Genomic DNA, 21771 nt, shown 5'->3' on the forward strand with positions numbered 1-21771 from the left:
AAAACCTGTGGACAATGTCTTCATATTTCATCCTTATTTTATAAAGAAGTTGATGTGCACTCCCTCTTGTATTCTCAGGTTCTGGTACAGAGCCTTACAAATAGTAGGTACTCAGACAGGCAGCTGATAGGTAGGTAAATGATCACAGAAACCACGTTTCCCTAAAGGCACTTGCTGAGTCCAACAAATTCCAACTTCCATTTTGATGGTGAAGGAACAGAAATTACCTTCATAGAAGGTGGGAAGTCTAACACGAGATGTTCCTTACAATAAAGGGAAATCTAACAGCTATGCGGTGAGAATGAATTGGAAATAAACCAACTCTTATGAGGAATTTAACTCTGGGATAACTTACGTATTCTAGAGAACTTTAAGCCATGACCTTAATCGACTTAACCTGTGTGTTAAGGTTAAGGTACACCAGGCACTTGGCAGAAATAAAAAGCAGGTTCTTGTATTATTCATACAAATAATTTTCCAAGTATCACAACCACCACATAGTCAAAGATAATCAGGCACACAAGGAAATACACTACCAAGAGCACAAACTGGCGGAGATATCAAATTAACAAAAAATCATATCTAACATTTGTTATTATCAATATGTGTGGCAATGAGGAAATGCACCTCTCTACTTCTTCATAATAGGAATTAGAATATGTTTGGAGCTAAAAGACAGTGAAAATACTACATGCCAAAACTTGTGGTAAAATGGTACAGTCACTTTGGAAAACAGTTTGGCAGTTCCTCAACAAGGTAAACATAAGAGTTGCCATATGACTCAGCAATTCTGCTCCTAGGAACACCAATGTTCACCAGCTGATGAATGGATAAACAAAATGTGATATAGCCATACAATGGATATTATTCTGCCACAAAAAGAATGTAAGCTATATGCTAAGTTAAGTCAAACACAAAAAGCTACGTACTATGTAATTCCATTTATATGAAATAGCCAAAGTAGGCAGATTCATGGAAACAGACAGTAAATTAGTGGTAGCCGGGAGCTTGGAGGAGGGGGGCATGGGGAGCAGCTACAGATGGGGATAAGGTGCCTTTTTGTGATGGTGAAAATGTTCTGGAATTGGATAATGGTGATGGCTGTGCAACCTTGTGAATACACTAGAAATCACTGAATTACACACTTTATAAAGGTAAATTTTATGGTGTGTGCATTACATATCAACTTTAAAAGCTTTATGGAATGCAGCTATGCATTTAAGCTATTTATAATCTTAAATGTATATTTAAATAATTATTACTAGTTTACTGGTGAGAATACTCTCTAGTTTACTTAATATTATTTCTTTTTTGGACAGGGTCTCACTCTGTCACCCAGGCTGGAGTGCAGTGGTGTGATTACAGCTCACTGCCACCTCTGCCTCCCAGGCCCAAGCAACCCTCCCGTCTCATCCTCTGGAGTAGCTGGGACCACAGGCACATGCCACCACACCCAGGTAATCTTCTATTTTTTTGTAGAGACACAGTCTAGCTATGTTGCCCAGGCTGGTCTCGAACTCCTAGGCTTAAGTGATCCTCCCACCTTAGCCTCCTAAAGTGGTCAGATTACAGGCATGAACCACCATGCCCAGCCTAATATTCTTACTAGTAAGAATTCTACACTAGTTTGGTTACTATTTTAATAGTAAAGATATAGCTGAAAATCTCTGTAAGAAACATTAACTTATAAAACTATAGGAAAATTTAAAAGAACCAAGTAAAATTCTAGAAATAAAAAATATAATAACCTAATTAAAACTTGATGGGATGATTTGATAATGGACCAGACACAGCTGAAGAGAGAAGTAATTAGCTGGAAGGTAAGTTGGATAATCATTATCTTTGATCATGTAGTAAGTATGTTCACCCTAAGTGTTGAGAAGTGTCAAAATGTCTGCAACTTACCTTCAGATAGTTCGGTAAAACATGTCTCTCTATATAATGCATATATAAACATGTTTAGCAACAGAGGGAGATAAAGTGAACACAGCAAAATGTTAACAATTGGTGAATCTATGTAAAGGGCATGTATTCAATGTAAAACTGTACAACCTTTGTTTCCAAACACCACACACTATTGTTTAATTCCTACTTGGGTGATGGGTTATTCTCAGTTTCCTTCATTGGCTCTTCAACTTTTTCTTAATCTCTTTGTTATAATGGCACAGGGCTCAGGCCTCCAACTTTCTCCATGATCACGCTTAGTCCGTTGATCATTTCATTTCGTCTTATAGTTTTAAATAACCACCAAATTCCTAACTGCCTGCCTCCATCCCAATCTAGACTACCTCGAAATCTCAGCTTTCACATCCAGGTGCCTACTTGGCTGTCTAACACATAGTTGAAATTAAAATATCTAAAAATGAATGTCTCTACATGTTCTCTACCTACAGCCTTCCTCATCTCAGTTGATGGCAATGTCATCTTGAATTTCAGTTGCTCAGTCCAGTACTTTGGATCTGTCACTGACTCTTCTTCCTCTTACATATTTTGTCCAATCCATTAGTGATTGCCTGAACTAATAACTTCTCACTCACCCTCACCATGCCCACCCAGCTTTGAGCCGCCATCAGCTCTCATCTGAAGACCTGCAACAGCTTACCTGCCCTACCTCATGTTCTTGTACCACTTCCCCTGCCAAAGCCAGAGCAATCATTTAGAATCAGAGTCACGTATTATTTTGTATCCTAGACCCCTATCCTAATTTTTATTTCACAGGGTAGAAGCCAAAATCTCTAACAATGGTTTTTAAGAACCTATGCCATCTGTCACCTTTGCTCCATGACCTTGATCTCCATCTGCTCTCCCCTTTGCTCACTTCACTCCAGCCACACCAGCCTTCTCGACATTCTTCAACCATGCCAAATTCCTCCAGCTTTAAGGTCTTTTCACTGACAATTCCCTTTATCTCCTAATTCAGTCTGCATGATGAAAACCAGTTTCAATTAGTCTGGGAGCAGGACCCTGGCCTTAGTGTATTTTTAAAATGTTTCGTATGTCTTCAAAATAATCAGGATCATTTTTGCCTTGAGTTGGTAATTGTTGAAACTGAGTGATGGGCACATGGACCCATTACACTATTCTCCCAGACAAATATAAAATGAAAGGAAACCTGCTGTGGCGATTCCAGTGTGTAGCAGGGTTGGGTATCACTGGCCTGTAATCCCCAAACAGGATTGTTTTGCCCATAAATAACTGAGACATTCCTATTTGAAAGGCTGTCTTAATGAATTTAAAAGATACACATAAGATGAAAAATATCAAATTTATTTTCTGAAATAGAATAAAAAGTATGCATTTGAATTCACTTTGCAATATACATTGACAATAAAAACGCTTGTTTCATGTCCTGCTTGTTTCCATTTAACTCCCAACACTGGCATCTGGAAGAAAGAAGATTTCTGGCCCTTGGTTTGCAGAACCTAAAACTCGCAAAAGAACATGTGAAATGTATACCCCAAACTTGATTCTCCTGGGTCACCTTGGAGGCTTAACAAGCCCCATATAGTTGCCAGATAAGGAGCTTCTTCCTGTCTCCTCAGCCAGATGCTCTTGAATAGTCGTTTACAGTTTGAGGTCTTACCACAATTTTCACTAATGCTTAACCCAATTAAGATACAGAGCATGAAAGAATGAAATTCTCTTATGTTTCAAATGAACTAATATCTAACTCTGAAATTATTAAAGGTGACATCTTTCCCTTTTAAAAAATCACCCAAATGAAATTATTGGTTTGAAAGATACTTGTTAATAAACCTGAAAAGGAAAAATTAAACTATCCCCCTTTTTGCCCTAGTAATATGAATGTATACAATGTTAACTTAAGTCTTGGGGAAGTGGAACCACATGAGTTCCACCAAAAATAGATACTGCAACGATTAGATTTGATCTGCACTCCCCTCAGAAGACTGGGGGACCTGTGAAGACTGACTCATTTGTGAACTATTCAAACTCATGCTCATCAGATGGCTGTTGATGACACTAAGTTCTTGGATCACTGTGCTCAGATCTTCATGTAATCTAGCTAAAGCACTTTTTACCTCCCTTAGAAGAACACTAATGGAATTCTTTGCTTCAAGTTCCCTGGAGAAGTCTTTGGTTGACTGAAAACCAGAACAGGACAGAGGGATGAACTGGTCTACATTTTGGGTGGAAAACTCTCCCCAGTGACTACTAGAAATATGGTCTACATTCCTGGTAGAAAACCCTCCCCAATTACTACTAGAAATATAGTCTGCATTTGGGGTGGAAAACTCTCCCCGGTGACTACTAGAAATAGGACTTATATTCTTTTTAGCAAAATCAGAGTTGTTTGGACGAATTCCCAGTAGATTGAGGTTATCATTTTCCCCTGCATCAGGAGACACTGGGCCCCTAGAAGCAAAGGAGTGATGCAGCTTGGCCGACTTGTCTTTATCTTTAAAGGAGGCAGAAGACATCTGTTGATGTGACAAAGTCCAGAAGGAAGGTCTGGCCAGAATCGGGGATAAGAGATGAGCTGACTTCTCCGGAGAGGCTAAATCAGGAGATGACATGGATAAAGGAGAAAAGGTAGATGCTTCCTCAGAGGGAGTTGAAACTAAAATGAGAGAAAAAGATGTATGCAACATACAAATGAGAGTAATAGCTGAAATAATTTTATAATGTAAAAGCCTATCTGGAAGGGCTCAACATAAATAAACTGCTTAGAATTTTAAATGTTAACTATTCATAATAAGCTTAAAAAAACCCAAAGCAGGAAACTAAGAAAATCTACAGATGTATTATATATCAATAATACCATGGAAATGAAGCTAAAATAGAATTATCAATATTCATCTTGACTCATCTTGACTCAAACCCTGCCCAACATATTTTTACACTAAACTTAATCAGAGAGAGCAGAAAAGTATTAAACCCCATTCTAGAGACTGCCAGCATTTTAAGTTGGTATTTAAAGTAGAAAGTGTGAGAAAACTGTAACAGATTCCTTCAACTTTTAAATTTTTTTCCTGCAGAGATTATTATGGCAAAATGAAACTACCCAACTACAAATATTCAAAAGTTAGTGAAATAAATATTTGTCTCTCTGTAGTGAAACATAATCCAGACTGAAGTCCAATCCATCTGAGCTCTAGAACACTTTGGCAAATGTATATCATTTTTTTTTTCTCACCAAGAAACTAAAAGTAAAGTAAAAAGCATTGTAAATCTTTTTTTGTTTGTTTCATAAAATTACAGATTTCGTAAAGTTTTTGCTTCCTTTCAGGCAAAATCATATTAAATCTCCCACACTTCATTCTAAATCATTATTTCCCAAACTGTTCTGAGAAACACAGTGTTCCTTCAGATGTTAGAAGATGTTTTGTAAAAACAGGCTTCGTCGTCAATAAAACTGGGCAATTGCATACTGTACCTCCAGAAGGAAGTTAACAATGTCCATCAGTGCATTTAAAGTTCTGAGAAATCTTTGGTAATTTATTCAAGTGTTTCCCAAGCTTTCTTAAACATGTAACTTTTTTTCTTCTTCTTGGAGTATCTGTTGACATTCACTTATGATATGTGATACAAATTGGTAGAATGCAGTTCTAAACTTTTTGCAACTAACTCTGAACTTGCTACTTAAAAAAAGAAATTCATTGTAAGTCACAGAAGAGGGAAATTGATGCTTACTAATGAGAACACATGGCTTATTTTTCTACTATTTTATTTTGCTTTACATATTCATGTCCTTTCTAAACTAAATTGGACCTCCTGTAAAAACTATGGCCAGGGCAGGCAGTTTCTATTTTTTTGCTTCAAACTTTTCCATGGCTTATCCCCAGTTCTCAGGAAAAATTCCAATCACAAAACTTTTTTGGGGATGAAATATATTCTCAGCTGATGCAACAGCAGGGACATGAAAAGGAAAGCAGGAACTTCATCAGCACATGGTCAAGAAAAGCCAAGAACAGTTAGGAATCTAGGTCAGGCTAATCGAGACATTCTATCTTTGGCTTAACAAGATGGAAAGATGGTAGTGGGCATGCTAACGACGACAGCCACGAGGAGAAAACGTTTTGAAAACTTGCATGTCTGAAAATGTCTGTACTCTACTTTTAGGCTTAATGATAGTTTGGTTAAAGAATTCTAGGTCAGAAATCATTCTTTCAGAAGTTTGAAGGCCACATTTCACTGTTTTCTTGGTTCTAGTATTGCTGCTCAGGGGTTGGAGCCACTTGAATTCTTATCCATTGCATAGAGCCTGTTTTTTCTCTGAAGCATCACAGAATTTCTTTTGTTTCAGAGGATTTGGAAGCTTCTCAGTGATGTGCCCTGAAGTGAGACTGTTTTCACTCACTGAGGTCAACTCAGTCAGGCAACCTATTTCCTTCAGCCCCAGAAAATTTCCCTAATGATTGCATCACCTCTTTTCTCCTCTGTTTTCTCTGTTGTCTCTTTCAGAACCCCTTCTTGTCAGGTGTTAGATCTCCTGGACTGGTCCGGTAATCTTCCCGCTCTTCTTCCCCATTTTCCCTACCTTTGTCTTTTTGCTTTACTTCCATGTAGATTTTGTCGATGTTAGCGTTCAGTCCTCTCATTGAGGTCTTATATTTCTGCTATTATATTTTTAAATTTCCAAGAGCTTTTTTCATTTTCAGAAATTCTTTTTGTAACATCTTATTCTTGTTTCATATACTGTATTCTCTTATTTCTTTGAGGATAATAATGATAAACTTTAAAAAATTTTTCCTTTCCCTTCATAGTGTATGTTTCCTCAAAATTGTTTTCCTTTGTTTTTGTTTCAATGTTTCATATTAGTTTTGTTCAGATGTTTGGCACTCCTTCTGTCTGCCTATGTTTAAGAGTGGAGGGTTAAAAAGTTGAACTTTGAGTGTGTATAGGCACTTGCCAACTTTGAGCTTTAGTGAATAGTCATTTTTTTGGGGAACGACTAATGTCAATATCTTTAGTTCTTTCCTCTAGGCCAGCCAGTTGGGTTCCAGGAGAACAGATGTCCTATCTCCTACCTAGAGGGTAAAGGTCTAGCTACCAGGGCGCTGGGAGGCCAGCAGGGGGAGGGGGCTGCAGCATTCAGCATTTGGTTTACATATCATCACTTAATCCTGTAGCTTTGGTGACAGTACCCACGCTTGTAATTCTACCTAGCATCTCTAATTTAGAGACCTTCCATCTGCCCTCTCCAGAAAACAAATCTTCAGACTCTGCCACTGGGTGCAGAGGTAGGTGGGTATTCACAGTAACAGTTCACCTGTTTAGCAAAGTGGACAAGTCTAAGGACTTAACTACTTTTCAAATCCCTGTTTTCTTTTTCTTTTTTTAGAGAGAGGACCTTGCTCTGTCACTCAGACTGGAGTGCAGTGGTGTGATCATGACTCACTGCAGCCTCAACCTGGCTCAAGCGATCCTTCTGCCTCAGCCTTCCTATAGCTGAGGCTACAGGTGTGGGCCACCAATCCCTGACTCTTTAATTTTTTATAGAAAACGGGTCTTGCCACATTGGCCAGGCTGGTCTCAAACTCCTGGCCTCAAGCCATCCTCGTGCCTCAGCCTCCCAAAGCTGGGATTACCTCCGTGAGCCACTGTGCCTGGCCCCTCAATTAGTTCTTGTTCAATTCTCTTTGTTTGGCATAAGATGGAGTAGGTTTTATAACCCCATTTTAAAATACAAGACGAAGGAATCTGAAAGAGGCTAAAAATCTTTCCCAAGACCACAAGGCTTGCTAGAAAAGGGCAAAGATGGGATTCAAATTCAAGTTTCTCTGATGTCAAAGAATATGATCTTAATCATAATTCTATACTTCCACACAATTCTATTACATTAGAATTATTTTTACTGTGTTAATAGAATTGCATTAAATTTTGAGTACAAAATTTAGAAGGCAGGTAACCAGGACAGTGAGGGGACTTGACATCTTATCTATAAGAAATGGTTGATGGATATGCTAGTCTTTACCCAAAGAGATGGTAGAAGGATAAGAAGCTATATCTAATTATTTGAAGACAATCAGAAAACCTTAATTAATAATACCTTCCATTACTCATAGTTTGCATGATCTAGAACTGGGATCAACAGGTAAAACTTACAGAAAACAGATTTTAGCTCAATAAAGTACTTCCTCATTGTCATGGTTCTTCACACATGAAAAGGGCCATGGTGAGTGACGCTCAGAGCTCACGCACAGCCTGAATAACCATTTGGTAGGGATATTTGAGGCAAGATCAGTGCGTCACTTTACAGAACTATCTATTCTTGGTGAGATTCTAGGACCCAGCCTGGCATGGTGGCTCACATCTATAATCCCAGCACTTTGAGAGGTCGAGTGGGAGGATGGCTTGGGCCCAGGAACTTGAAACCAGCCTGGACAACATGATGAAAACCCTTCTTTACAAAAAGCATAAAAATCAGTTGGGCATGGTGGTGTGTACCTTTGGTCCCAGCTACTTGGGAGGCTGAAGTGGGAGGATCACCTGAGCCTGGGAGTTTGAGGATGCAGTGAACCGTGGTCATGCTAGGGAGGGGAATCCAACCTGGGTAAAAGGGTGGGACCCTGTTTCCAAAAAAGATTCTAGGACTCAAAACAGATCTGTTAAAGTATTAAGAAAATACTCTAGAAATCAAATTTGAGTTCCCTCTAGTGAGAAAGAATGATATAATAAGAAACATTTTCAGTAGGCCAAGAGGAAAATAATATTTGAGTCAAATATTAATGTCATGCTATCTTATGTAAAGATATGCAGTTATGTTAGTCACATATATACGCTGTGGCTGAAAAACCTGATGCCAGTGGTTCTCAAAATGTGACCACAGTAGCGTCATCTGGGGATTTGCCAGTAACGAAGTTCTTGGGTCCCAGATCTACTAAATTAGAAACTGGGGGGTCGGGCCCAGAAGACGATGTTGTAACACGCTGCAGGTGTTTCTGAGGCATGCTGAAGTTTGAGACCCACTGCTTCCTACTATTTAGCCACCTTTCTTTTGCCTTATGACTACAACTGCTGACGAAATCGCTTATCATTGTTTACAGTTTTGCAGCTTTGATTCATAGGCTACATGATGCTTTTGCTTATAAAAAGACACTTCATCTGTAATTGCCGCATACCAATTTACTTTTGTTTTCAAACACTCCACAGCTGTACACACACTTCAAGCTGCTCTTCAGGGTGCATCCCCACTGCCCATTTAGTTCTCCTGCCTAGGTTCACTACAGAAGTTATTTGGGTCTCTTGTTGACATTCACACGGTCTACTCAGCAGAGCTGAAATAAGCTACAATAAATTGCTGTATTTTAAAATCTCATTGTGTGATATACGCACAGCAATTAATGTTGGGCTTGCTTGAAGACAGCACTGTAAAACTATTCCAAATGCTGATGTGTTCACTTTAACTTATTATACTCATAAATAATATTGGACCAGTTAATCGTGGTATTAAAACTTTCCATTTTAAAAGCATTTAGAACTGTGTTGCAAAAATAAAATGACAAATTTCTAGAAATAATTAAAAACTCTGAGTTAGAAATACAAATCTTTCTGTAAGCAGAAGGTCTTTGGTCAACTAAACACTTTAAATAGTTCACTGTAAAACAGAGAAGTTTTTGTCATTCTCCAATTCACCTCTTTCAGTCCTCCTAGCTGATACTCAGTGGCTGTCAAGTTAACTATACACAAATTAAAATACTGTGATTTTGTTCCATGGTTAAAAATGTAACACAGAGTGGTCCTGTCCTTGGGACCACTGATAGGTTGGCTGGGCACAGGAGAGGCAACCATGCCTCCTACAGAGTTACACTGGCTGAGCAGAGTTATCCAGGGATGGTACCAGGTTGACCTCACACCCCTCAGTGAGGGCGTCGATACTGCCTGTGGTCTGCAAGCCAAGGTGTGCGAGCAGACCCCAGGTTGATGTCTGTGTGTTCCTGGACCAGGACCAGTGCCTCTTCCTGTGAGGAGGATTCCCAGAGGGGATTCACAATGCCCTCCACTTGACATTCTGGTAGTTACCAGAAGGCCAGCTTCGGAGAAAGGTACCAAGAAACTGATAATGCTTCCTTGAACTGGCGTCTGTATTTGCTTCATCAGTTTCTCTCATAGCGAATATTCCGGTGTTCCTATAGATCAGGTTTTGCTGATTTGGGAAAATAAAGACTATGGCTCAACTAGGAATACTGTTCATATTATTGAGAAAATGCTTCTGTTAGAACCTTGTTGAAGGCACAATTTTGAGTTGATCCGGTTCTTGAACTCTGTAGACTCTGATCACTGTGGATCTATTGTTCCACCTTTTGCTGATATTTTGTATGTGGCAAATGCTGAGGAAGGCAGTAATCTCAGATTTCAAAACAGTGTATGGAAAAGTGAAGAGAAAATGGAATGTGTCCATCCTTTGCGCCTAGTTTGGGATCCACTGTCATCTGCTCTAAGACATAACAAGCCAGTGAAAAATGACCTGCCTGTAAATGAAGGTGCAATTAAAAAAATAGTTGCCCTTGAAGATGAGCTAATTTTCACTCTCAGATTGCTGCAATTGTGGAAATGCAGGAACTGAAAACTATAAATTCTAGCTCCTTTGGCTTGAATGATGGGCCCATTAGTTTAAGACAAATGCCATCATCAGGGGCTCTTCAGCTGAGTGGGGAGCCAGATCAGTTTCCAAGTTCAGTGCTTTCTTCTCCTCTTTCACCACCACTTCCTCCTCGGTTTTCTTCTCTCCGTCTTCCATGTTTTCTTCCCATACAACTAGGATATAATAATATTTGTGACTCAGATAATCCAGCTACCGAAATGAACAAATAGCACCCAGGTGCCAGTATAGTCATCATTCCAAAAGCCACAGAAATAAAGATGTTCCAAACATGCTGGATGTTCTAGAGGACATAAATAAAGTTAAGCTTTGTGCAACTGAACAGTCACCTGGTGGCAGACCCATTCATAAGAGGAAAAGAAAAAATTCACATTGGGATTCGGTGTCTTTAACATCTCATGCACTTACACAGAAATTTGCATTTCAAGAAGATGATTCATTTGAGAAAATAGATCTTAGGAGCCTTCTCCATTTTCTTGTCCAGAAACTTCAATGTTTGGACATCATATTTCTCAGTCAGAAGGACAGTGAAGTGAGGAGGAACTGATAAACACAAAGGCTGTTGACTAAGGTATCAGGAACAAAAGCTGTGTCTACACTTAGAAGGAGAGACTGCAGAAATATGTCGCCTGTCATCCACTGCATTTCAAAGGATCTTCTCTTCTGTCAAATGAAGTTAAACAAAGTCTGCATACTGCAATGTATTAGGGGAGAGGTCTGAAGAACCTTGACTCATAAGAAGACTTGTATCTGGTTTTGGAAGATCCGGCAATTAACCGGCTACTGATGATAATTAGATGTATGGATTTTTTTTTCTTGTATGTTAATATCATTGAAAGCTGAATACACACTTTGAATAATTTTTCTAAGCAATTACGACTTCCTAAGAAGTCATAGGCTTAAAAACCTTTGAATCTTTTTTTTGTTTGTTTGTTTTGTTTTGGAGACAGAGTCTTGCTCTGTCACCAAGGCTGGAGTGCACTGGTGGGATCTCGGCTCACTGCAACCTCCTCCACCTGGGTTCATGCAATTCTGCCTCAGCCTCTAGAGTAGCTGGGACTATAGGTGCATGCTGCCAACCCCGCCTAATTTTTTGTATTTTTAGTAGAGATGGGGTTTCACCGTGTTGCCCAGGCTGGTCTCAAACTCCTGAGCTTAGGCAATCTGCCTGCCTTGACCTCCCAAAATGCTAGGATTACAGGCATGAGCCACTGTGCCCGGCCAAATCTTTTGAAAATTGGGACTGCTCAGGTTTACTTGGCCTCTGGCAATTTGGAGATTTTCGAAGAGGATAAAATTAAACTTTTTTCTTAAGATAGTCATAGTTTGAATCACATAGTTTGAGTCTTCTAAAACTTCTTGCTGAGATAATAAATTATTTGTAGAAATTGATTTGGCTGTTAAATGTTAAAAGTTTTAAAGAATCTTGACAAGTTTTGCCCATACTTGCTATGTAAATGTGTATGCCTGTCATTTTCTTTCATTTGTTCTTTATACTCTGTTCCTTTGTAGAGTGTATAATACATGAGCCTTAAAAAAATAAAAACGTAACATTTTACACAAATGTCTGTAGCAGAATTATTTGTAATTTCCAAAAAGTATATCTATTTCTCTCTCTCTTCTATAGAAATGTTTCTCTTCTATATATATAGAGAGAAATAGATATACTTTTTGGTATACTATATAATATTTCTATCTAATCTATGTATCTATATCTTGTTACAATGGGATTAAGCATGAAAAGGAATGAAGTACAACATGGATGAATCTTGAAAATATGCTAAGTGAAATAAGCCAAACACAAAAGGCCACATATTGCATGATTCCATTTATATGAAATGTCTAGAATAGGCAAATACATAGAGACAGCAAGATCTGTGGCTGACGGGAATTAGAAGAAAGGAGAAATGGGGAGTGACTGCTAATGAGCATAGGATTTTTAGCAGGTGGTGAAAGTGTTTCTGAATTAGTGGTGATGGTTGCACAACACTGAGAATATACTAAAAGCTACTAAATCATACTTTAAAAGGATGTATTTTATGGTATATTAGATCTCAATTTTTTAAAAGTGTAACATTTGGAAATTTTATGTCATTATAAATATGCTACATAAAATAATTTAAGAAACCTCTTAATTGCTTATGCTAAATTTTTATTGGGAAAATTGGATTAAAGAATTATCTCACTTATAAAGTACAAACTTGGTTCACTAAGTTTTGAAAATCAAAAAAGGTGTTGTTTTTGGCCTGTGAAACAGCAGGCAGGAGCTATATACTGAAAGATTTGCTGGGGCTGCCTCCCTGGAGGGGTGAGGAAGGCTGCCTTCAACTCTACTCTGCGTGGTGCTTCTCAGCCAGCCTGACCAGTAACTCAGGCTTTGCCAAGACACTTTGCAGAACTGTTTTCTACCATTTTCCTCAGTTTCTGCCTTTGAAGTCTTTCATAGACAAGAAGGAAATGTGCATGATTAATGGGTCATGGTGTGTGCATCCGTGTCAAGTTTGGTTTCTTTCACTATTAAAGGTGAACTGAAAAACAGTGATCTAGAACAAGTACCGGTGAAGGTCATGGTAAAAAGCCAATTAGATTGGAAAAAAGGATGAAGCCAGTGACAATGTCTACCTCTATCCAATATGAGAAAGGGAAGAACACTGATTTTTTTCCTCCAAAATAATTAGCCAAGTCTAGTGTAGCTGAACACACTATAACTGTGGCTTATGAGAATAAAATGAAGGCTGTCTGCTACCATTTCTAGCTTCTAAGAATCTGCTAGCTTCTTCCCCCTTTTTGGTGTACATGATCAAATATCTAATCACTTAAAAAAACAGCTTGAGCTACAGATAAATAACTTAAAATTTAAACTGAGGGGAAGAAATGAGCTCTTCTAGGAACAGAGTCATTTAGTATCAAAAGATCAAATAAGGTTGCAGCAGCAAATACGTCACTCTCATTTGGTACCAATATTAAGGTGTATTAGGTGGCTGCCTTAGCTTTCCTGAGAGTTGAGATCCACTAAAATATGCGCATGCAAGAATTTTTAAATTTTCCTAACTCATTATTTCCAAAGACTTTATAAAGCCAGACCTGGACCCTTCATATAAACCGGTACTTCTTAAAACTGGAACATAGACGCTGTCTTCTCTCTTCTCCATCACCCTGAGGGACGCCAGTGTCCATGGCGATTAGCTATCCATTCTGGCCTCATCGTTTCTTGAGTTCCTCACAACGACCTTCAGCCATTGCTCTGAGTAGTGCCTAGGACATGTCATCCCTCAGGACTGCCCTCCTCTGAAACCTGTTTTCCAGAAGTACTTTTTTTCTCCCTTACTTCCAGCTCTCCCATTCTTTCTAACATACTGAAACTTTGACCTCATTGAGAGAACAGATGCAACGAAATCCTATTTTCTCCCACTCTATTAAGCCTGCCTGGCTTTGCCTCCTTTCTAACCAGTCTAGATGCCCATTATCCATCCCTTCAGCCACTGTCTTACCACTTCCTTGCTGCCATGTATTCTGCCTTACCTGCTAGCTTCTAGTGAAATCGGCAAACCATTTTTGTAAAGGACTAGATAGCAAATATTTTGGGCTTTGTGGGACATATAGTCTCCGTGGCAACTATTCCACTCTGCCAGTTGCAGCACAAAAGCAGCAAATTAGCATGGTTGTATTCTAATAAAACTTTATTTACCAAACAGGCAGTGAGCCAGATTTGGCCCAGAGGCTGTGGCTTGCCACCCACTGCCCTAATCCTATTTCGATGTAAATATCCACCATTTCATCCCTGTGCCAGGCTGCTCCATCCCACTGGAGAAAAGCCGAGGGCTGCACACACTAGGGTGGTACCGAGCACCGCTCTCCAGGGTCTTAGTAGCTCCTCCTCCCATTCTCTACTGTGTCTGTTCTAAACTTAACCATTCTCTTCACAGTCCCTCTGCGACTCCAAATCCCTCAGCTTTGGCAGGTGATCTCTGATGAGTATTGAAGTCAATACTTACAGTGTGTGGCACACAAAGGCTCAATACGTCTTGTTTGTTAAGAACAACAAACCATATGTGACACATCCTTTCTCCTCCCTCCTTACAGGCCCTCCAGATGGGGTGAGTCTTTCTTTGTGGATTCTTGACTCTAATTCACCTCTCTCAGATCATGATCCACCTAAGACTCCTGGCTACCTCCCTCTACCTCATCCTCTGCTGTCTAACTTCTCTCACCTGGTTTCCTACAACAGCATTTGAAGTTTCCTCACCTCCAGTTTTACCTGCCAGCTCAATATAACACACTCCTAAAACAAGGTGTGTAAGGTCATTAGCCTTGCTTAAGAGCTTTAGTGACCTGCACTGTCTTCAAATTAAAGTCCGGATTTCTTAACCTGGCACACATGGCTCCTATCATCTGTCTGGCTTAATTTTCCAGGGTTTTCTTCTACCGCCTCTACATGCACACTTTCCCGTTCCACTTTACTAAGCTGCCTTTAGTTCACTTATTAAATATTGAATACGGACTATGTGCAAGCTACTGTCTTTGGTGCTAGGGATGCAATAACAAACAGGGCAGACCTGGTCTCTTCTCTCATGAAGATGACATTTCAGGTGGGAAGAAACAGTGATACACTAAACAACTTAGTACATATGCAGTCAACTGGAATGACAGTGTGATGAGGATCATCACAGGGAACTGAGATAGCATACAGTTAGGGGGATTTGAAATACCCTAGGAGGTCAGGAAATCTTAAGTGATATTTGAGCTGACCTCTGAAGGATGAGTAGGAGTGAACTAGGGGAAGGGGTGGGCCTGGGAGTGTTCTGATCAGAGGGAACAACCATGGTGAAGCAAGATGGTTAATCTGACAAACTGAGGCAATATCAGGCTGGTAAGAGAGGCAGAAGCTAGGCTGCCCAGGGCTTTAGGAGCACGGTGATGAGTCCACAGGTTAAGTCGAGGAGGACTACTGATCAAACCACTCTGGTTGCCTGACAGAAAATAAACCGGAGCTCCGCGGAATCTCTTTGCTTGGTTACAACTCTGTATTATTCCTTTGCTTGGAATGCCCTTTCTGGAAGCATAGGGATTTACTTGTTCCTGAGAATAAAAAATTCCTGGGTGCTTTTGGAAACAACTAGAGAGGATTTTGAGGGTTGGGGGGACTAAGTTTCTACAGTTCTACAGGGGGAATTAAAAGTATGTACACTTGAAAAATCATAGCAAATTTTATGTTACACTTACCCTATTACCAGGTCCCACTCTAAGCACTTTGCATCTGTAAATTTGTTAAATCCCAGCAATAGCTCAGTGTGGCAGTTCTGTCCTTATCTTTGTCCTGTAGGTGAAGATACTGACCCGCAGGAGGTCAGGGGTCTCACCTAAGGTTGCACATTTAGTGGCTGGGCTGGGATTGTGGTCCCAGGCAGTCTCGCTCCAGAGCCTGTGCTATCAGCAACTGTGCTATTCATCCAAGTAGGAGCCTAACTTACTTTATGGTGAGGTTTAAAGGGACATTGGATTTATTCTGCAATCTCCCTCTAGGACTGGGAGCTTTGCCATCATCTCCTATCAGGCTCATGCTGCCTCTTCTGAGGAACTAGGCACCTTTCAAATTGTGCCCCTCGGTCATGGACCCAAGACACTTCGAACCAATTCTGAAATAATTTGGTCTTATCAACAGAGAAATACTGAATTTCACCCTATTAAGAATTTGTTAAATGTTGTTAAACCTACGTCTGTCTGTCTCTGTCTGTCTCTCTGTCTCTCTCTCTCTCTCACACACACCACATATACACACACACACATACATACATGCATACACACACACACACACACACATTTTTTCAGACAGAATCTCACTCTGTTGCCCAGGCTGAAGTGTAGTGTCATGATCTGGGCTTACAACAACCTCTGCCTCCCAGGTTCAAGAAATTCTCCTGCCTCAGCTTCCTGAGTAGCTGGAATTACAGGTACATCACCACGCCTGGCTAATATTTTTTAGTAGACATAAGGTTTCACCATATTGGCTAGGCTGGTCTTGAATTACTGACCTCAAGTGATCCACCTGCCTCGGCCTCTCAAAGTGCTGAGATTATAGGTGTGAGCCACCGTGCCTGGCCACACACACACATATTTTAAAAAACCAATGTTAAAATATTATAATTAAGAATTTAATAAGCAATTAAATAAGCAAGTTAAGTACCACAGCAATGATTGGAAGAAAATATTACTTATTATTCAAACAATCACCTTACCTGATGGTTAAGAAATTTCAATCAGAGGGTCAATATTTCAAATTTATAAAAGCCTCAAAGTATTTATAAAAACGATCCAAAATAGATGTACTATAGAGACAGTATCACACTATTTGATTACTATAGCTTTACAATAAAATTTAAAAATAGGTAGTGGGAGTCCTCCAACTTTGTTCTTTTACTTTCAGGATTCTTTTCGCTATTCTAGATACTTTGTATTTCCATTTAAATGTAAGATTCAGCTTGTCAATTTCTACCAAAAAAAAAAAAAAGTCTTCTGGGACTGCATTGAATCTGCAAAGCTATTTGGAGAAAAATTACATCTTAACAATACTGAGTCTTCCAATCTATAAACATTGCATAACTTTTCAATTTAGTTTGATCTTTAATTGCTCTCAGAAATGTTTCATAGTTTTCATGCAGAGGTCTTATATGCCTCTTGTTAAGTATTTTGTTTTTTTGTAAATGCTACTGTAAATGATACTGTTTTAATTTCAATTTTCAATTGGTTATTATTGTTTGTTTTTTTGAGATAGTGTTTCACTCTGTTGCCCAGGCTGGAATGCAGTGGTACAATCATAGCTCACCACAGCTTTGAACTCCTGGGCTCAAGTGATCCTCCCACCTCAGCCTCCCAAGGAGCTGGGACCACAGGTGTGCACCATCATGCCAGGCTAATAAATAAATAAATAAATAAATAAAATTGAAAAGTTTTCGGCCAGGTGCAATGGCTTACACTTGCAATCCCAACACTTTGAGAGGCTGAGGAGGGTGGATCACTTGAAGTCAGGAGTTCAAGACCAGCCTGGTCAACATGATGAAACCCTGTCTCTACTGAAAATACAAAACTTAGCTGGGCATAGTGGCACACACCTGTAATCCCAGCTACTCGGGAGGCTGAGGCAGGAGAATTGCTTGAATCCAGGAGGTGGAGGTTGCAGTGAGCCGAGATCACCCCCACTTCACTCCAACTTGGGTGACAAAGCAAGACTCCATCAATCAATCAATCAATCAGTCAATTTAAAAACAGGAACAGGGATCTCCCTATGTTGCTGATATGGTTTGACTCAGTGTCCCCACCCAAATCTCATCTCTAATTGTAATCCCCACATGTCAAGAGAGGGAGATGATTGGATCATGGGGGTGGTTTCCCCCATGCTGATCTCATGATAGTGAATGAATTCTCACGAGATCTGATGATTTTATGAGTGTTTGACAGTTCCTCTTTCACACACACTCTCTCCTGCCATCCTGTGAAAAAGGTGCATGCTTCTCCTTACACCATGATTCTAAGTTTCCTGAGGCTTCCCTAGCCATGCAGAACTGCGAGTCAATTAAAATTCTTTCCTTTATAAATTACCCAGTCATGGTTATTTCTTTATAGCAGTGTGAAAATGGACTAATACAGTTGCCCAGGTTGGGATAATACATTTTTTATGCTAACTTTGTACCCTGAGATCTTGTTAAACTCACCTACTAGTAGCCTTTTTGATAGATTCTTTGAGATCTTCCACGCACATAATCATATCATCTTTGAATAAAAACATTTTATTACTTCCTTTCCAATACACATGTCTTTTATTTCTTTTTCTCACCTAACTGCACTGCCTGGGACCTCTAATACGGTGTTGAAAAAAAGCGGTGACAGCAGACATTCTTTCTTTGTTGCTGATCTGAGTGGCAAAACATTCGGTCTTTTATCACTAATTATGTCAGCAGTACATATTAGGACTTTAAAAATTATTTATTTATTTTGGAGATAGGGTCTTGCTCTGTTGCCCAGGCTGGGATGCAGTGGGGCAATCATAGCTCTCTGCAGCCTCAAAATCCTGAGCTCAAGTGATCTTCCTACCTCAGCCTCCAGAAAAGCTGGCATTATAGGTGCATGCCACCATTCCTGGCTAATGTTTTAAATTTTTTGTAGAGACAGGATTTTGCCGTGTTGACCAGTCTGATCTTGAACTCCTGGCCTCAACTGATCCTCCTGCCTTGGCCTCCCAAAGTGCTGGGATTACAGGTGTGAGCCACCACATCTGGCCTACAAAATAGACCCTTTAAAAAAATATATCCTTTATTCAGCTTGAGGGAACTTCCCTCTTATTCATAGTTTGCTTAAATTTTTTAAAAAACGTAAATGAATGTAGAATCTTGCCAAATGCTTTTCTGCATGAATCAAGACAAGTATATCATTTTCATCTTATTCTGTTAATATGGTAGATTACAGTTACATATTTTCAAATGTCAAACCAACCTTATAATTCCGGGAAAAATTCTACTTGGTCATGATGTATTATTCTTTTTATATGTTGCTGGATTTGATTTGATAATGTTTTATTTAGGATTTCTACATTTGGGTAAATCTTTGAAGAATATTGGTCTATAATTTTCTTGTAATGTCTTTGTCAGATTTTGGCATTTGACTATGATAGCCTCATAAAATGAGTTGGGTAGTCCTTCTTCCACTTTCTGAAAAAATTGGCATATGATTATCATTACCTCTTTCTTAGAATTCGCTAGTAAGAGTATAGGGAACTAAAGTTTCTCTGTGATGTGTTTCTGAGAGGAAGGGGAGGGAAAGGGGGAGAGAGAGAGAGTGTGTGAGTGTGAGTGTGTGCATCTTTTTTCCCCAGCTTATTTGACAAACACAAAGGTCTTCTCAGGTCCGTTTTAGCCAGTTGTCTCACCCATTTCAACTAAGCCATCAAATCTGTTGCCGTAGCGTTGTTCATAATAGGCTCTCACAATCTTTTGGTATCTATAGGATTTTTAGTTATACACTACCTTTAATTCTTAGAATTGGTAATTTGTAATTACCTTTTTTTGATCAGATTTAATAGGGGTTTATAAATGTTAACTTTTTAAAGAGCCACCTTTCATCTGTTTCTATTTCATTTATTCCTATTTTTTGTTGTTTACTTTTACTAACTTTAAGTCTAATTTGTTCCTTTTTTCCAAGCATCTTAAGTTAGCCCCATATGTCACTGATTTTTAAGGCATTCTTCATTTCTTATATAAGCATTTAAAGCTATAATTTTCCCTCTAGCAATTTCCTGCTAGTTTTGCTGTGTCTCACATTTTTTATTTTCATTATGATTGATTGAAATATTTCCTCATTTCTCTTCAGATTTCTTCATTGACTCATAGATTATTTAGAAATGCATTGCTAAATTACTAAATATTTGGAGTTATTCTATGAATTTCATTGTTATCAATTTCTAATTTAATTCTACTGTGACCAGAGACCGTGCTTTTTCAAGATTTCGATCTTTTGAAATTTCTTGTTACTTTTTGTTTGTTTTCATACCACACTTTATTTTAAAATAATTTTGTTTTTATGACGCAGTATATGTTCTTTCTTGGTGAATGTTCATTTTGCACTTGAAAAAGAATGTTTAAAAAAACAGAAAAAGAATGTATTCTGCACTGGTTGGATGTTGTGATTTAGAGATTTCAAGTAAGTTAAGGTTTTTGAATAGTTATTCATATTTTCCACATACTTACGGATTTTTATGCCTAGCTCTATCAATTGCTGAGAATAATAAAATCTCAAATTATGACTGTGGATTTGTGTAATTTCTCCCTATAATTCTGTCAGTTTTTGCTTCGTGTATTTTTGAAGTTCTTTTATTAGGTACATACACACTTTTAGTTGCCATATATCCCTTTTGTTGTTGCTTTACATCCCTCCTGTGCTGGCCTGTGTATCAATATGAAATGCCCTCTTTAGTAATAATCCTTGTCTTGAAGTCAGTTTTGTCTGATATTAATATAGCCACTCTCACCTTATGCTGCTTGCACAGTACATATTTTTAATGGTTTTACTTCTAATCAATTTACGTCTTTGTATTTAAAGCACTTCCCTAATAGATAGCATGTAGTTGAGTCTTGCTTTTCTATCCAATCTAAAGTCTCTTCCTTTTAATTGGAAAGTTTATTCCACTCCCGTTTAATGTAATTATTGAAATGGTTGGATTTAGGTCTTCTATTTTGCTATCTGCCATCTGTTGCTGTCCCTCTTTTCCTTTCTTCTTTTGTGTTGATTGAATATATTTTTAGTATTCCATATTAATTCCTCAACAGGGTTTTGGCCATTCCACTTTCCTTTTTACAAGTGTAATTAAATATGCACGCTTAACCTACCATGGGTTAATTATAGTTAATATTGTACTATTTTATGTAAAATATAGAAATCTTTCAGTGGTATAATTCCATGAACTTTCCATTTTTGGTGCTATATTGTAATATATATCTACATATGTTTCAAGCCCCAAAACGTAGTATAAGTTTTGCTTTAAATAGTTACATGTACTTTTTAATCGGAAGAAAAAGCACACATAGTATTTTATATTTATCCACATATTTACCATTTCCAGCGTTCATCATTCTTTTCTGTAGATTCAAGTAACTAGTGTAATTTCTCATTAGGCTGAAAATATTCCTTCAGTGTTTCTTGTAGTATGGATTTCCTGACGATTAGTTTTTATTCACTTGAATCAAGTCCTGTTTTCATCTCAATTTTTTTTGGTTCTGCTAGATACAGAGTTCTGGGTTAATACGTTTTGCCTTTTAACACTTACAAGATGACTATTCATTGTCTTGTGATATACACTGCTTGTGATAAAAAATCAGGTGTCATTCATATTCTTGGTCCTCTGCATGTAATATGATAATGTTTCTTGCTGCCTTCAAGATTTTATCTCTGGAATTCAGCTGTCCAACTATAATGCATCCAGACATGTTTTTAAAATTCTGTTTGAAATTCATTGAGCATTTTGGATCTGAAAGTTTATTTCTTTCACACATTTGGGAAGGTTTGGGCATCATCTCTTCAAATAATTTTTTTCTGACCCTCTGTCTTTTCCTCACCTTTTGGAACTCCAATTACATCAGTGTCAGAGTGCTTGACACTGTCTCACAAGACTGAGTCTCTCTGTTTCTTTTTCATTAATCTTTTTCTTTCCATTTTCAGAT

General features: G+C 38.5%; 1 protein-coding gene and 1 pseudogene across 1 annotated transcript in view; one reads left to right on the forward strand and one right to left on the reverse strand.

Moving 5' to 3' along the window:
- Nucleotides 1-3246: 3246 nt before the first annotated feature.
- Nucleotides 3247-21771, reverse strand: part of ENTHD1 (ENTH domain containing 1) — a 120035-nt gene continuing 101510 nt past the window's right edge. Inside the window, exon 6 of the mRNA XM_032267149.1 lies at nucleotides 3247-4579. Coding sequence (XP_032123040.1) covers nucleotides 3879-4579 — 701 coding nt within the window. The 3' untranslated portion in view covers nucleotides 3247-3878. The remainder of the gene's footprint in view (nucleotides 4580-21771) is intronic.
- On the forward strand, nucleotides 10154-11167 carry LOC116542277 (annotated as a pseudogene).

Source organism: Sapajus apella, unplaced genomic scaffold (assembly GCF_009761245.1).
Source record: "Sapajus apella isolate SASKATOON/1434 unplaced genomic scaffold, GSC_monkey_1.0 scaffold166, whole genome shotgun sequence".
Taxonomy (NCBI): domain Eukaryota; kingdom Metazoa; phylum Chordata; class Mammalia; order Primates; family Cebidae; genus Sapajus; species Sapajus apella.